Source organism: Perca fluviatilis, chromosome 12, assembly GCF_010015445.1.
Source record: "Perca fluviatilis chromosome 12, GENO_Pfluv_1.0, whole genome shotgun sequence".
In the NCBI taxonomy this organism is placed as follows: Eukaryota; Metazoa; Chordata; class Actinopteri; order Perciformes; family Percidae; genus Perca; species Perca fluviatilis.
The window spans coordinates 12,150,171-12,166,806 of record NC_053123.1 but is presented as its reverse complement, the minus strand read 5'-3'; the positions used below and the strand labels follow the sequence as shown (position 1 = coordinate 12,166,806).

General features: G+C 40.1%; 1 protein-coding gene across 6 annotated transcripts in view; it reads left to right on the top strand.

Annotated features, from left to right (window-relative positions):
• Positions 1-16,399, top strand: part of LOC120570129 (LIM and senescent cell antigen-like-containing domain protein 1) — a 28,370-nt gene extending 11,971 nt beyond the window's left edge. For 3 of the 6 annotated variants that reach the window (XM_039818356.1, XM_039818357.1, XM_039818355.1), the window contains exons 2-11: positions 8,529-8,688; positions 10,425-10,491; positions 10,654-10,774; positions 11,379-11,528; positions 12,230-12,380; positions 13,554-13,646; positions 13,983-14,031; positions 14,345-14,420; positions 14,913-15,098; positions 15,921-16,399. In XM_039818356.1, the coding sequence (XP_039674290.1) occupies positions 8,529-8,688; positions 10,425-10,491; positions 10,654-10,774; positions 11,379-11,528; positions 12,230-12,380; positions 13,554-13,646; positions 13,983-14,031; positions 14,345-14,420; positions 14,913-15,054 (1,009 nt within the window). In that variant the 3' untranslated portion in view covers positions 15,055-15,098; positions 15,921-16,399. Of the gene's footprint in view, positions 1-3,420; positions 3,817-8,528; positions 8,689-10,424; positions 10,492-10,653; positions 10,775-11,378; positions 11,529-12,229; positions 12,381-12,908; positions 13,002-13,553; positions 13,647-13,982; positions 14,032-14,344; positions 14,421-14,912; positions 15,099-15,920 lie in introns of those variants that run through there. The other 3 variants (XM_039818353.1, XM_039818352.1, XM_039818354.1) reach the window with 3 other exon arrangements.
• Positions 16,400-16,636: the final 237 nt, after the last annotated feature.

Here is a 16,636-nt window from a genome sequence, read left to right as displayed (position 1 = left end):
TCTGGTAGAGGTCAGTTCATTGGAACAGTTTATTTCCTACCTCATTTTCTAATGGCGTTTTTTCCATTACATGGTACCTGCTCGACTCGCCTCGACTGTACTCGCCTTTTTTGGTTTTCCATTACAAAAAAAGTCCCTGTTTTTTAGTACCACCTCCGTCGAGGTTCCAAGTGAGCTGAGCCGATACCAAAAGGTGAGGTGAAAGCGACAGACGGGGGTGTCCTGAACAAACCCGCCATTTTTAAATAGTTTAGCCAGTTGTGTTTATTTTGCTGCCTTCAGCTTCATTTGAAACAAAATGTGTCTTCGACGTTCTGTGTGTGTGTGTCGCGTTAGGTCACAGCAGTTTCCTGCGGTGCCACTATGACGACCAGCCAAGCCGAGCCGAGTAGAGCTGGTACTAGCAGTTGAAAAACGCCATAAGTGACCTGACCTGTGAACGTAATTGCCCCATAAGGAAGTCTCAAAATCCTATCTTGCAGAGGGAACACACCAGAGACACTTTGTCGACTGCTGACAGTTGCTGTAGCCATTTTTAAGCTCAGGTTGAAATTCATATCAGCACTCACATTCTCTCTCTCTCGCTCTCTCTCTCTCTCTCAGGCCTTGAAAACCTTTGCAATTTTGTGTCTAGGATGCCTCAGGAGCTAACGACATTGTCTAGTTGGTAGAGCAGGCGCACATATATGGAGGTTTACTCCTTGACGCAGAGGCTGCGGGTTCGACTCCGACCTGCGGCCCTTTGCTGCATGTCATTCCCCCTTCCTGTGAAAATAAAGGCCTAAAAATGCCCCAAAAAAATTATCTTTACAATATTCAGCACACAAGAGAAAGAGGCCCCCTCCTGCCTTTTAATATGATATAGAAACCATCTTGAAAGGTATGATTTTTGTGTGGTCTGATCCCTTCATCTGACAGAACACAGTCATGTTTGAGTAATAACCGAGTATATGAGCAAGGGTGAAGTAACAGGTAATGATACCAAGTGAAGATGGACAGAAATCAAGTTCTCTCTGAAAAACAAGCTTCAACCTGGATTTAGCAGTGGCAGATTCAGTCCAATATATATATTTATATATATATATTTTTTATCATTTTATCTATATTTATTATATATTTTATTATATAATATAATGTGATATTCCGCTCTTTTATCTTATTCATCTTCAATTTGAGGTCTGTGTGAGTTGGTGTGACTACACTGTGTCCAGCACTGGCATTACAATACTGCACACTGGAAACTAACTGTCACAACGGAATTCCCTGTTTAGGCAAATGCAAGAGCATGTTTTGTCTTCTTGGCTATTTCATTAGAAGAAACTTTCCATGTTATGCAACTTTGATTTATTACCTGGATGATATTTATGTGTATGGGTACATCATTGAGTGAGAGAGAAAAGGGAAGCGTGTGCTTGACTTTTTTGTTCTATCCCTACGGAAATTGTGGTCTAATCCTCTGTCAGTAGTTGTAGTTGGTCATAAAGAACAGGGTGATGCAGTGGCATTTTAATCCTCAAGCTGATTATTTTAACTCTACATCTATATTATTATGCATTAGAATAGCATTAGACTATAGATATATACATATATTAAATGCTTTAATTCAGTGCTAAATTTTATTTTTATTTTAGGGTGGAACACCCTGCACCATGGCAATGACTGTAATCTGGAGGAAAGATTTCCTGTAAAGCTCCCACCCTCTGTACATTGTATCCCAGTCACTCAACACTGGTTCCCAGAAGAGATTCCCAACCTTGCCCCAGTTAAGGACAGGAGACTTTTCTGCAGTCATTGTTCTGTTTTGGAAAGGCTCTTAAAGCTTTAGATGGTGCCTGGTGAAATGTTTGGCTCATTATGTCATTCATTTCTGAAACCAGACTGTCCCTTGATAGACTGAATAGTTTAAAAATGGTTTAAAAGTGAGGGTGTTTTTGAGTGGCAGGAGCCTTTCACATTGTCACGCTAGAGTATTTAGAGAGCATTCTTGTAAAGAATACAAAAAATGCTAAGATGATGCATTTTAGAAGCTAAAATGTGATTGGATGACTTGGAATGTTATGTGAAGTTTGGCAGCCCCTTTCAGAGGAGGTAGAGGTGGCTCCTAGTATGTATACAAACGCTCTCTCTCACACATAGACACAAAACAGCAGCTGCCAGCACCTAGTTTGGGCTTGGTGGCCCCACTAGGTGTCTATTTGTAGAATTATGGAGTAATGTAGAAGACGGTTATACTGAAGGACTCAGAGGCATGTTTCAGCTGGACACATACACACTCATACTATACACACATGCATGCAGGTCTAGTCTACTTTATAGACTTATAGGCCCTTAGATTTGCAGGATAAACACTGCAGCCGTTCTCCAATGGAGCGTGGAACATGTTTGTCGCACTAGAGTGTATTTCCAGATCTGGCTTTATGTTATTTTGATGATTTGGGAAGTGGTCATTAATTTGAGATGCCAGTTAAGTTTAACCACATAAAGAGCTACCACTTACCCAGAGGAGACACAGATTTGTGGGCTTAAAGGAATGCCCACAGACCAATATGGGATTTCTGAGGACGATTAACATATCTTATAATTGTAGCTCTAGATAGCTTGAGATAGCTGTTCTAAACTGATATTCAAGCCGTACTGTTGACTCACTGGGAGAAAACACAAACCATGATTCCATTATGTCCTGAGTTTTATTCCTGTCAGGGAAAAATAAGCAGTCCATAAATTTGGAAATGGTGAATGTTAATTTGCAAAGATGACATGCATGCAACTGAAATCAGTAGTGTTTATGGACTGCATTAAATCAGTTCAGATTCAGATCACAAGTGTAGCATTGATCTGTTACACTATAAGTAATTCAACGAACCTACATTGCATCATATCAGGAGGGTGACACTGATAAGACGATATCTGGCTCCAGTTTCAGCCCCTGTATGTTGTGTACTGCTGCTTGATTTCTGGCTCCATTGGGTTTATACGATGACTAAAATAAACAGTGACTTGTTGTTAGCTTCTCAGCTTTCTTGTGCCACATTTCCACTTTGCGCAATGCTTGGAGTTGGAGCCACGTTGTTATATATCCCAGAAAGCGAAGAGTTCCAGCTGTTTAACACACACACACACACACACACACACACAGACAGACAGACAGACAGACAGACAGACAGAGTATATATTACCCATAAACTGTCAGATATCAGGGATGCAAAACATTTAAAAAAATAAATAAAAAATACAACTACGGCTTGTGAGTGTGATGGCACAGTGACCTCTGTCTGGACAGGCGTCAGGGTTGGCTCTTTAGTTTCAGTAACCTGCCCAAGAATAGACAGCGAGTGTGACAGGAGGGGAGACTGAGTGTGTGTGTGTGAGAGAAAAAAGAGAAAGAGTTGATGTGGGAATGAGAGAAAGAGGGAGGGAGGAAGAGAGAGCAAGAGGTACTCCCAGCTCAGTCCGATCAGTGTTTCGGTGTCCTTCTTGCTATGTGGATTACTGCTACTACTTTAAACAAGCACACAGGATTTCTATTGGAGTGTTTTGGTATTTTGACCGCAGTGACTTTAACACAGGTGTTAGGTGGACTTGTGCAGTTCATTTTGGACTGTACATGAGAATGGAGCTGAACGGTCGTGTTCTGCCACCGTCAATACCTGAAGATGGAGAAGCCCCGGACCATGTTTCTCATGGAGAGATGAACGGTTACCACCAGAGGCTTCAGGGCGGTGACGGGGGAGAGGCTGAAGTCCCGGTGTCCAAGTCCCAGAGACGAAAGAGTGATGTCAAAGTCTATAAGGAGTTTTGTGATTTTTATGCTCGCTTGTAAGTACACAGTTTAGAAGACCGGGGTTAAAATGCTACTACTAAGTGTGATGTGAAAAGATGTTACTCAGCAGCCAGTAAAACCTGCAGCAAAACCTGCCTCATCCTCTTTGAAGAAGCTGCTGGCCCAACAAAACAGATTGTGTGGCTTTACATGATAGTTGTTTGGCTGTTTCAATCTCAAGGACACCCTCCACTCACAAATTGTCATTATCTGTAGTAACTTTAGTATCTTTGACAGGTATCACAGAGCATAGGGAGAGGAGTGATCTATGATTTGTGGTTGTTGTGATTGGTGGATGATTTGCCACATCACTCTAAATTACTGTCACAGATTAAGCATTTTGGTAACTGACAAGCCAGTTAAACTGATGACTGGTATGAGGTAGTGGATGTGTGTGTAATGGAATCCGGTCGGCTCATACACTGACGTGGTATTAGTGTGTATGCTCTGACCTTATACTGTAGTATTGCAGAATGGGAAGAATCCTAATATTCTAGAAGGCCAGGGTCACCAGCCAGTGTGATTTGCTAAAGCTGCCTTAGGTGCCTTGGGAATAGCTCTGGGCGCTACAGGAGTGAGCACACAGGAAGGGCTATTTTTGTGCCAAGTTGTTATGCAAAGTAGAATATGTCAACTGGCATTTCAAGCATGTGTGCATGAGGGGCAGCAAGGCTAAATATACACTATATTTCTGACTGATCTGGCCTCATCGTAGGCTGTAGGAAAACATGGACGTAGGGTCACCCACAGGTCTGTGAAGGGACATTTTGAAGCCTGGAGTTTTCTTTCTCAGTGTTGGAGACAAACAAATCCAATTCTGGTCGGAGGTGTACAAGCTCAGGTGGCACTCAGCAGATGAGATGATTAACTGAGAGTTCTGTGTCAGTACTGGAGACATTAAAGCCCCTGTGGGTGGTATTTTAAATGTCTGACTTAAGTGACTCCTAGTGGTATTACATAACAACTAAGATAACTAAGATTTGGTCTTTGGTAGGTGTAAATATTGTATAACCTGGTTTATGTCTGCCAATATGATGTGAATGGCTATACACAAACTGGGGACTGGGAAAACGCAAATGTACAATGGAGTACGAACAACACACAGTACGAACTTAAGACATCGACTGAGCTTTGAATATTCAGCAATAACTGGATCTCAGTTTTCCATAATGTCATACGATCTGGAAGTAATAATACCGTAGATTATTTTACTTTGTTTATAGTCTCATAGTGATTGCAGATGTGTACAGAGCGCTGAGAACAGAGGAGAAAGTAGAGGAGATGCATAAGAAAGGCATCTGAAGACACATGGAGACCAGAGGAGGGAGGGTGGAGGGAACAGAAGTGATGGTCTGCATCCTTTCCCTTAGCTGACAACCAGCCTCCATTTATAGTCACAGATCAGCATGGTGAGGTTAACAAGGTGGAGGGGGAGTCATATGGATTTTTTTTTAAAGAAACCTGCTCCCAACCTTGTTGAATTAAATAAAATAAAATAATAAAATATATATATATATATATATATATATATATATATATATATACTACATGGTCTTAGTTAGACATCTCACAAACCCTGAACACTCAAAGGTAGGTGCAGAATAACATTTTCCACCGATTTTGGTCCACCATAAAGGTGCAAAGTAGTTTTGTGAGTAGTTTAAGGTACCTGTACAAAGTTTTTGTTTTTCAGCTTACAACTAAAAGTACTGTTACTTACGTCAGTGAAGTTAGTACACTCTCTTGTGAGCCTGTATGAACACAATTGGGAGTTGGTGGGGATCATGTCTGTCTTGCAAAGCTAACGACTCCCTCAGACTAACTAGTCTGTTTACGCTGTTTTCTCCTGGCTAAATCTGCTCTTCGTTAGGAGAATACGGACTGTGAAAATTGGCAATTGCATTGAGTTTAAATAAGAAAACCTATTTTATTGTAGTATAACTGCTTCTAGGCTTGTCTCTCACTCGCACAGGGTGCTACAGGCAGATAGGAGGGTGGAAATGCCTAAAGGAGGTGTCACTTCCTCCCATCCAAATGCTTTGGATAGGGCAGGGCTGTCTGCATGTGTGATATCAGGCCAGACAGGGTATATAGAACAATATGTATTTGATAAGTTTGTGGACCAAGATGATGGAGGCTGGGCTTATTCCTACAGCTTGTTTTAATGTAGTCAGCGCATTAAAAAGGGTATGACAGTAACCCTTTTTTTGTAGTGGCGATGCAGATTCTGAAAGACATTTGGTAGTACTGAGGTGTGCATTGTTAAAATGATGAGCAGTTTAGACATATAGTCCAAAAAAGTAAAAAGTGAAGAGCAATGTGTCTGGGAATTTTTTGGAAGTCTTGTTAATTCCCAAATTTATCTAACTTAGTTACTATAAACAGATGGCATCACTCCATAAAAATCTTGCAGTCTTTTGTGTGTGTGTGTGTGTGTGTGTGTGTGTGTGTGTGTGTGTGTGTGTGTGTGTGTGTGTGTGTGTGTGTGTGTGTTGCCTGGATACACGTTGGTATTCTGACCTTTCCAACAAAGCAGAGAAGCCAGGATGGGCCCACCATTCTCTCTTCTTTTTTCCTTTTCTCTTTCAACACCTCTGTCTGCAACATGTCCCCATTTACGGTTACAGTTCGATTCAGGTATTAAGCAGTGTTGTTATTGTGTGCATCGGCATTGGTAACTTTGCTGTTGATTTATTAGTATGTTGCAGTTTTGTACAATGTTTGCTTAGGCTTGGTTCGGAACAGTTTGATCATATTGTTTTTATCTCTATTATGATAGGATCATAATCAATTTAGTTCCAGGTTCAGCCTAAGTATAAATCTGTAAAGGGTTGGGTGATATGACAATATATACCATAAGATGGTATATAATTGTCCAATTGTAAGATTACTTCGGGCCAGTCAGATACATACTGGACCAATCAGCCAGCTATAAGCTGTGTTAAAGTGATAGTGTGACTTCCTGTCTCTCAAATGTCCAAGCCTTGTCAACAACTATAAAAAATAGTTGTTGTATTTTAAATTTAAACTGATGTACCATTCAGCAACTGCATGGCACATTTCCTATCATAGATTTATTCAGTTTGCAGGATAGTATAGGTTTCCAGATCAGAAGATAACCATGGTTTCCAGTTTAAAAATCAGAAGCAAACATGAGCAGTGAGTGGTGTGTTTATCAGGTGCATGAAGGGTTCCTGTTGTGTAAGTGAAAGATAATAATATCAATAATCATTACATTTCTCTAGTACTAACCACTAACATAAGTGACTAACTAATACATGTGATGGTGAGCAGAAAAAAAGCATAAATAAAAAGCTTTTTGTGAAGCACTGTGGCAGGTTTTCAAATGTGAACACATTTGTGCTCCAGGTTCTGGCACCGGTGCCTCCAATGTGACAGATAATTAGCCTTGGGCCCTTCCCTGTTGATATATTACAATCGTGTTTAATGATTGTTTAATGAAAGGGCAGGGCTGGCTTCATGTGTCACACCAGGTTTGTTGAGGACCACAATGGAAATAAGTCCAGGACTTTATTGTGTTTTTATCCTCGATTGTATTAGATGTCTTTTTCATGTTTATGGCATTTTTTGATACAATAAAATAAAATAAAATCAAAGTCCTGACATCGGACTATGTCAGACTAGTTCTTTGACAATTTTCTGCAAGATATTGACCCATATCTGTGGATCACATCACTGACAATTACACTGCTGAAAGTGCAGATGTACAAACTGTAACTTCAGCTTTTCTCTCAAAAGGCAACATGTAGGTTTCCCACCTCAATGATCCCCACACCCTGATAAGCAGAGCCAAAATAAACCTAGAACCAAGACACTAGTGTGTGTGTGTGTGTGTGTGTGTGTGTGTGTGTGTGTGTGTGTGTGTGTGTGTGTGTGTGTGTGTGTGTGTGTGTGTGTGTGTGTGTGTGTGTGTGTGTGTGTGAGAGTTGCAGGCGCTGATAACCTCTTACATCACATTTTCCCCACTCACTTGTCTTTTCTGCTTGTTTTGAGTACATCTTCCAGCTGTTCATGACACGAGAAACGTGGTAGATGTTAATTTATTGGTGTTAGGTGTGTCTTGCCATGACCCTGGCCCTGGAGTTTATTGATATTCCTAAAGAAACGTGACTTACAGAAACAAATTACCAATGTATGAAGAAATTTTAAAAAAACAGCCACATTGTGTTTTTAATTCAGTTGAATATATCAAGACATACTGCACATATACGATTAAAAAACATAGTACATTAAAAAACTACAATATAGCACAATGCCTTCTTATTAACAAACATTAAACTCATAAAACACATGATAATAAAGTTTCTCTGTTTGAGACATATCAGGTCGGCCCGAGGTTTTCCAAGTTGAAAAAAGCTGAAGAAAATGTAGCAATTAAAAAACAATGGATACCAGAACCATTAACCAAACTAACAGAAAATAAAATAAGTGTCAAATATACTGTAGTACAAATTCAGTGAATATGTACTATAATATATATCAACAGTCAAATAGAATTCTCCTGGCAAACCTGCTTACAGTAGATTTTATTATATGCCCTGTTGTATTGGTTGCACATTGATTTATTTTGTTCTGTAGATATTGCATTCCCTGTTTCTACTTATTATATCAACAATTGTAATGCCTATGAGGGGTGGCCTATGTAAGTGTACTCGGATTCTCATTCTGATAATTCTTTTCTCCTCAGCAACATGGCCAATGCTCTGGCCAATGCCATGTGTGAGCGCTGCAAGAGTGGTTTTGCCCCGGCTGAGAAGATAGTGAACAGCAACGGGGAACTTTACCATGAGCAGTGCTTTGTGTGCGCCCAGTGTTTCCAACAGTTCCCAGAGGGACTCTTCTATGAGGTAACACTTTGTTCCTTACCAATGTCCTTTCAGTGTGACATTCGTCATCCAATAAAAGATACATAATGCAGTAATTGACAGGTTTAAATACACCTAGAGGGCAATGGATTACAATAAACATTACATCATTGCAAATGGTTTGGACTTTTTTTTAGCCAATGTGGATCAATGAAAAATGGATTAAGATTAGTCTAGACATGCCTAAATACACAGTTAACATTAAAGCATATGTGGATTTATTGCCTGAACACAGAAGTTTCTAAATGTAACCATAGTTACACTTGTCTTTTCAGTATACATTTCAAGTGGCAGTGATTGGTCAATGACCTGGCTTTCTTTTTCCAGACAGTTGAATCACTGTTTAGTGCAAAGGCGTGCAACAGCCTTTTGCACATTCCTTAGACAAAGAATTTAAACACATGGTCCTGTTGAGGTAAATAAAGTTGTGTGAGCACAACCTTAATGCAGCATTGAATTATTGCAAGCCCATTCCAGTAAGCTGTTTGCTTACCAGCCTTGACACAAGGCCAGATGGTTCTCTGGCAGGCCCCAGAGAACCCGATGCCACTCTGTTTAGTGAGTTTATCAAAGAGAAGGTGTCTCTAATGCACGATCAATATGAAGATCAAAGGCATTGCATTGACCTCTGATTCCCCCTGTAAATAATTCTACCCGTTGCCATTAATAAACAACGGTCAGCTGGATATGACCTGTCCCTCTGTGTTGAGCAGTAGGAGCCTGCTTATGTATTAGGAAACGTTTGAAGTAGGATCATACTAGTTTGGTTTTTAAGATAAAATATAAAGCAAGAAATTTGTCAGTATTTACACTATTAAAAAAAATACACATGTACTGCATTAATCTATGTGTGTACTGATATGTTTTAATACCACAATGTTCATCCATAATGGTGTAACGTGATGCAAGTAATATGTGACTTGGGACATGTGATTTAAATATGTATGTCTCGCCGTACTTTCGTACATATTTTTCGAAAAATAAAATAAAGAAAGATCAACCATTCCTTTCCAAACAGTGACATACAGGTCATCCATCTTTCACGTTTTTACTCCATTGATAGATTTAAGCTTGCTACTCCAAAATGCACTCTATGCTGATAAGTCAAGAAGCAGCTCTCTAAAGAACCATTCAAACAAATTCCCAATTTTTCAAACAGTCTGGAAGGCTCATTAGAAATAGTTCCTTGTCTTTCCCCCTTTGCTTTCTGCCTGCACTTCATGTCTCCTCCTCTTCTAGTTTATCACCTCATCAACTGTGTCAACAATTCTTTCCAGCCTGTTCCTAGACTGTTTAATGAACTAATTTCATGCGTCAAATATAACAGCTTTAGGGGGGAGGGGATTTGTTCAGGTTGTGAGCTGTATGTAACAAAATAAAAACTGTTCATCTTAAAAAAAAAGAACTCCAACATAGACTTCTCATTGTGTGACAGATATATCTGCCTTGAGATTTATTTTGTCATAAGAAAACTTCATACATCGAGTCATATTTCTAGCTGGGTAACAAAAACGTAGTGGTGCTGCCATTTGTGATCAACATAACATTGTGTTCTATTAGTAAGAATGTTTGAATATATTTGTGTATATAGGGGTTGGGGAATATGTTTTTTGGGGGGGATTATATTGTATAGTAATGTTATTGCTATTATATAATATTAATTCATAGCCGTGTGCTTTAAATAATTGTGTACAAATTGTCTGAATTCTGTTTGACAGTTTGAAGGCAGAAAATACTGTGAACACGACTTCCAGATGCTGTTTGCTCCCTGCTGCCACCAGTGTGGTAAGTACAGGAACTGCAGTAACAGAGAATAAATGCCATCCATCCATCTAGCTTTACCTGGCCCTACCTGTTCAGAGTCATATGGAGGTTGAGCTTGGGGTTTATGCCCTTTTAAAGTATATCCACGAACAAGTTCTTCATAATCTTTCGCTCTTCTTCAAGGTGAGTTCATCATTGGCCGTGTGATCAAGGCTATGAACAACAGTTGGCATCCAGACTGTTTCTGCTGTGATATCTGCCAGGCTGTGCTCGCTGATGTTGGATTTGTTAAGAATGCTGGAAGGTCAGTTCCTCTACAACCAGTTACCATCCTTCAACTGGTGAAAGTTGTTTAATCATATCAGTTTATGTATACTGCAAAGCAGGATTATGTTTTCTATGATGTTTCTACAACTTCTATACACATACGTATGTCAAGCATTCTCAAGACTTTCTCCTCTTTGACCTCCCTTTCATTGTCCTGCCAGTATTAAAAGAGAAATACAACGCAGCCTTCTGTTCTATACTATATATGTCAGGGTCAGATACTGATCAGGTTTGTTTGTTTTTTTCAAGAAAAACTAACTTGAGTTTTTAAAGTTCCCATTTGTTCATGTGATCACTGTAATTGTTCCTCCTGTTCATACTGGTCTTAAAGAGATCCCTTCCCAATGTGATTTCAATGCAAGTAGTAGGGGACAAAATCCAAAGTCCTCATTCTGTGTAAAAAATACTTTGAAAGTTCAGCTAAAGCCAATATGAGACTCATTTTTCATATGGACGTGATGGATGTGAGTATTGTGTTAAGACTTGAAAAATGTGAATTCTTCCTATAACTTTTGGGAAGGAAATCTGGTTCAAAAGTCTCTGAAATCTTGCTGGTAATTTGTTCCACTGTCTCCGATCAGGCACCTGTGTCGTCCATGTCATAACCGAGAGAAAGCTCGGGGCCTCGGCAAGTACATCTGTCAGAAGTGTCACGCCATTATTGAGGAGCAGCCTCTCCTGTTCAAGAATGACCCGTACCACCCTGATCACTTCAACTGCAACAACTGCGGGTAACATGCTCACACACACACACACACACACACACACACACAAACACAGACCTGTCCAGCTGTGTCAGTCTCACAAGTCATTCAGGGCATAAAGGTACTGGGAGGACCATATGCTACAGTAGATGGTGGGTGCAATCTGCGTCAGGTTGGGAATAGTTCTGAAAACGCCTCAAACTTACAGATAGATGTCTTTTAATTCCATGACAGGATCACGCTTCATTTGTTATGCAGTCATGATGCTGCCAGGTTTATGCACACTTTGATGCTAGAATCCAGTGTATTGAATATATTAAGATGAGACAGATTGTCCATGATTATCATAACATAAAAGTTGGTTCCAACTCTAATTCACTGATACAATGTTGTAATCATGAAAACTTCAGAGATCCAACAAAAAAGGTAACAAGTGCATACTGTAGTACTTTTAATCAGCCACAATATGACGGACCAAAGACTGCTCTCTGGTGGACAAACTATGTAGTTGCAATTACATGTACACATACTATGCCGTGTTTTCTTCTTCAAAGAAAGCTACTTCCAACTTCACAATCAGTATTATTTTCTGCATTTTTGTAAAAAATATACCTCGTTGTTTGCATCAAAAACCGTAGAATGTGTTAAGGCGAGTTACTATGGAAAGTGTTTACATGCTATTGTGAAAGCAGAGCTGATCTCGTGTTGTTGACCCTTGTTCTCTGCAGTAAGGAGCTGACGGCTGATGCCAGGGAGCTGAAGGGGGAGCTCTACTGTCTGCCCTGCCATGACAAGATGGGTGTCCCCATCTGCGGGGCCTGTAGGAGACCCATCGAGGGTCGTGTGGTTAATGCCATGGGCAAGCAGTGGCATGTGGAGGTATGATGTTAAAACTTTTGAAAACAACCTCGGTTACATGAAGCTTAGGAGACACTACCTAAATGTCTACACTGGATCACAGTCACATTCAAGAAGGGGAAGTTTGGGTGTCATATTGGTTTCAGATGTGTTTACATGTTAGATGATATAGTGTACATGTTCTGTTTGAAATGATTAGTACTCTAAGGTTCCAAATATCTATAATATTTATTTTATATGTTCCCTGCTCAAATGCAATTTACTTACATATTTGAGAAACTGAAAGTAGCTATTCATTCATTCTTGTTCTCTCTTGTTTTTGTTTTTTTATTCATTTCATTCCATTGAGTTCACTTTTTCATATGTGCCATATGTGCGATTCATACTTTTCCCAGCTTTATCTCCACAGTAACGTTCAATGCGCTCTATTCCTCCGTTAACTGTCTGTATATATTCTCTATGGTGTCATTCCACCACCTATCTTCATATGATCTTTTGTCTATTCACATTCTTTGGCCATTTTTCCTGTCTTCCCTCCTCCACATGTAGCATCATGTGTGCACTGTGTGCGAGCGTCCATTTCAGGGCCACCCATTTTATGAGCGGGGTGGTCATGCCTATTGTGAAAGACACTTTGACATGGTGAGGGGATTAAGGATCGGCCTGCTGTTGATTGCTGCCCCGTGTCTCACTTCCTGCCTGGCTAGAATCTCCCAGCTTCCATTCAAGGGTTATACTAATAGTTCACCAATTGGTGTCTTTCTGTCTGTCCATCACTTTGGTCCAGAGCATGATCTACAGGCCAAAGTCTCATCAACTTTTGTCTTAAAGCCAGATCCTATTTTCAACTCAGTTACCTAAAATAAATTCCTAACTCCATATTTATACTGTACTATATATTTTAAAATATTAATTATTGTTATATATGCCCCTTCAATTTCTGTAATACCTTACTATTCATTTCTTACATGTCTGTTTGGAGGATTAGTACAGCCTCTAGAGCCCACCTTCTCTACTCTCTGTATCCTGCTCGGACGCAGTAACAGGACATCTGGACTAAACTGATCTGGTTGTGGTCTGACCAGATAATGTCTAAGCCGGACTGTGCTGCTGCCTGTAACACGGTCTGAATGTGATAATGTACTGACTGACGCTGTGCTAACCATGTGTGCTTGGCCGTGGTTTTGTTTGCAGCATTTTGTGTGTGCTAAGTGTGAGAAACCCTTCCTGGGACACCGTCACTACGAACGCAAGGGCTTGGCCTACTGTGAAACACACTATAACCAGGTAACACTCAACAGTATTGGGAATATTTATGTTAAGCACACAGATCGAAATTAAAACATTTGCCTGTAATGAAATATCTGTTAATTATTTGTGAGTCATATATACAAAGTATACAAGCTCAGTATAAAGAGATGATGGGGGGACTTAATGTAAGGACTGAACACAATACAATGCCTCTGTAGCCTGTTTGTTTGCATGTTATTTTTTAATACAGCATGTTATACAGTATGAGCCATGATAAAGACTGCCAGCGCTGCATTGTGTTGCAAAATTTCATAATTCATAATATATATGCTATTGCTCACTCTCTGTTTTCTCTCCCTTCGTCACACTCAGCTGTTTGGAGATGTTTGCTACCACTGCAATCGTGTTATTGAAGGAGATGGTGAGAAAACTTATTTTGATTGGAAAATATATAATGGTTTATGGGTGGAGTGGTCATTTCTCACTCATTGTGCTGCTGCCCTGTTAACATCTTTGTTTATTAGAGCACCTTTTACCTTATACATACTTTTCTTTTATATGACATTGACTGTATTTTGATCTATACGTTGTGTGCAAATTTCATGCCTCACAATTTGCCTTGAAAACGAGATTCTGAATTTTAGACTAAACCAAATCCATTTAACTTTAGTCATGTGATGGTAATCTGGAACAGTGTCTCATGTGACAGTGTTTTTTTCTTCTATTTTTGTCAGTGGTGTCTGCCCTTAACAAGGCTTGGTGTGTCAACTGTTTTGCCTGCTCTACCTGCAACACCAAACTCACCCTCAAGTAAGTAAAACACAAGTCTAAAAGAGACATCCTCATGCATCACTGTGGCAATCAAGCCACACATTTTAACCTGGATTGTGTACTCATTTGGTATTAGTTATATTCTCAGAAGACTGACAGAAATTCACATGTGAATTGGCCGAGCTCGCTCTTTGTTTGTCACGTTTCTCTTTTCACAACTACCCTGCATCTTGACCTATTTGCTGCTGTTAACTGTCTGTTTTTCAATCCTGTTCATTTCTGATGTTTCACCTTTCTCCTATAATCCTGTGTCTCTGTGGACTTGTTTCTGCACCTCTCCTCCCTTTCATCATCCCTCTTCTTTGTCCTCTTGTGTGCTTCTCTTGCTGCACCTTTCCTTACTCTGCTCTCTCCAACTTTCTCCTCTCCTTCTCATCCTTCTTCTTTCCTCTATTCTTTCCACCCCACTGTCTTTCTCCTCCTCCTCTCTAACTGCCTTTCCCCATCTCCCCCTCCTCCCTGCTCCGTCAGGGATAAGTTTGTGGAGGTGGATCTAAAGCCGGTGTGTAAGCACTGCTACGAACGCCTGCCCGACGACATGAAACGCCGGCTGGCCAAGCGTGAACGTGACTCAAAAGACAAGAAGAAGAAATTGATACCCATGTGTCTGTGATCCACTCTTTGTTCTTTCTCCTCACTTCCACTGTTCTTCCTTTGGTCAGTTTCCATCTTTCTTTCTGTTTCAATTATTTTGCTGTTTTTCGTACATTCATTTCATCAATATTTCAAACATGCTCCAAGCCACTTTTTTATCTTTTTATATCACTGTTATACTTAGTTCATGTGGCTTTCAAGCCAAGTGATGACATCAGACATTTAGTAGGTGAGTATTCACAGACTGAAAATATTTCAGTGACCTAACACTAGAAATGTGTCTATACATGGTCACCTCTCAGCCAGAAACACTATTCAGGATTAAGGCTGCTACTCTGGTAACCTCTGCGATACAAACAGGCAAATCAGATCAGTCACATGGTAAAGGGAATGCGTTGTTTCCTAGGTCTCCCTGACTGTCTGGGCATAAAGGGTAAAGCCTTAATCACTTCCGGCAGCTTTCTGGCCCCAGCTGTGGTAGTGCAGAGGTCCCACCGGTTTAACACATGCCCTGCTCCTGCCAGCGATTATCTTCTTTGGGAGCAAATGTTGTCTGGGACAGCTGGGGCGGTGGTTAGTGGAATTAAAGGCATTTAATACAGAAAACAACCAAAAAGCACTCATAGAGCACATTGTACCTACTTCATTCAGTTGGTGATGAAAATAATAAATATCTTAAAATGCCCATCCACAATAATAACTTTTGACCGCAATTTTGTTCAGTTTTTTTCCTCCATAATACATGCACATCAACTTTTCAATTTATAATTAACTGTTTTGTAAGTATATAAAATGTATGATTTCAAACCAGCAAGTTACTCTGCCATTGTTCATGCTAGTAGACCTAGCATCTAACAACATTGGCTGTAACTCTCTCTTCCACAGGAACAAGTTTGTGGAGTTTGACATGAAGCCAGTGTGTAAGAAGTGTTACGAGAAATTCCCTCTGGAGCTGAAGAAGAGACTGAAGAAGCTGTCTGAAACAGTTGCCCGCAAGTAAACACACATAGCTGGGCAGCTGGAGGGAGAGAGAAACAGATGAGACCCCGAGGTGGCCACGCAAGTCACATTTCCAGAATTGACAATCGTATAAGACAGCATTTTGTGTGTTTTATTGGTATGTTAAAAATAGGTTGGTTATTTCAGCAGAACACTCTACTTTTTGTTCTTTAAGATACAGAGGATCATTTCATGAGCCTGAAACTGACAGATGGGCCAACAGACAGATTGTTGGCCAGTCAGTCAGTGGGTTTTACATGAACCTGTCCAGTGCCTTTTGGCTCAAATACTGCACTGTATACTTCTTCACATGCTTGCCTTATTTCACTATGTATTAAAGTGCTCATATTATGTGTTTTGGCTTTTTCCCTTTCCTTTATTGTGTTATATATATTTTTGTGCACATTATAGGTTTATAAAGTGAAAAAGCCCAAAGTCCACCCCAAAGGGACTTACCATCTCCAACAGAAAACACTGTTCACCAATTGCTCCAAACAGCTATATTGTAGTCCAGCCTTTACTTCTGTTACAAACGTGCGTCACTTTGTAACACACGTTATAATGCTCGCCTACCTGCTAGCATGGCCCGCCCTCATACTCTG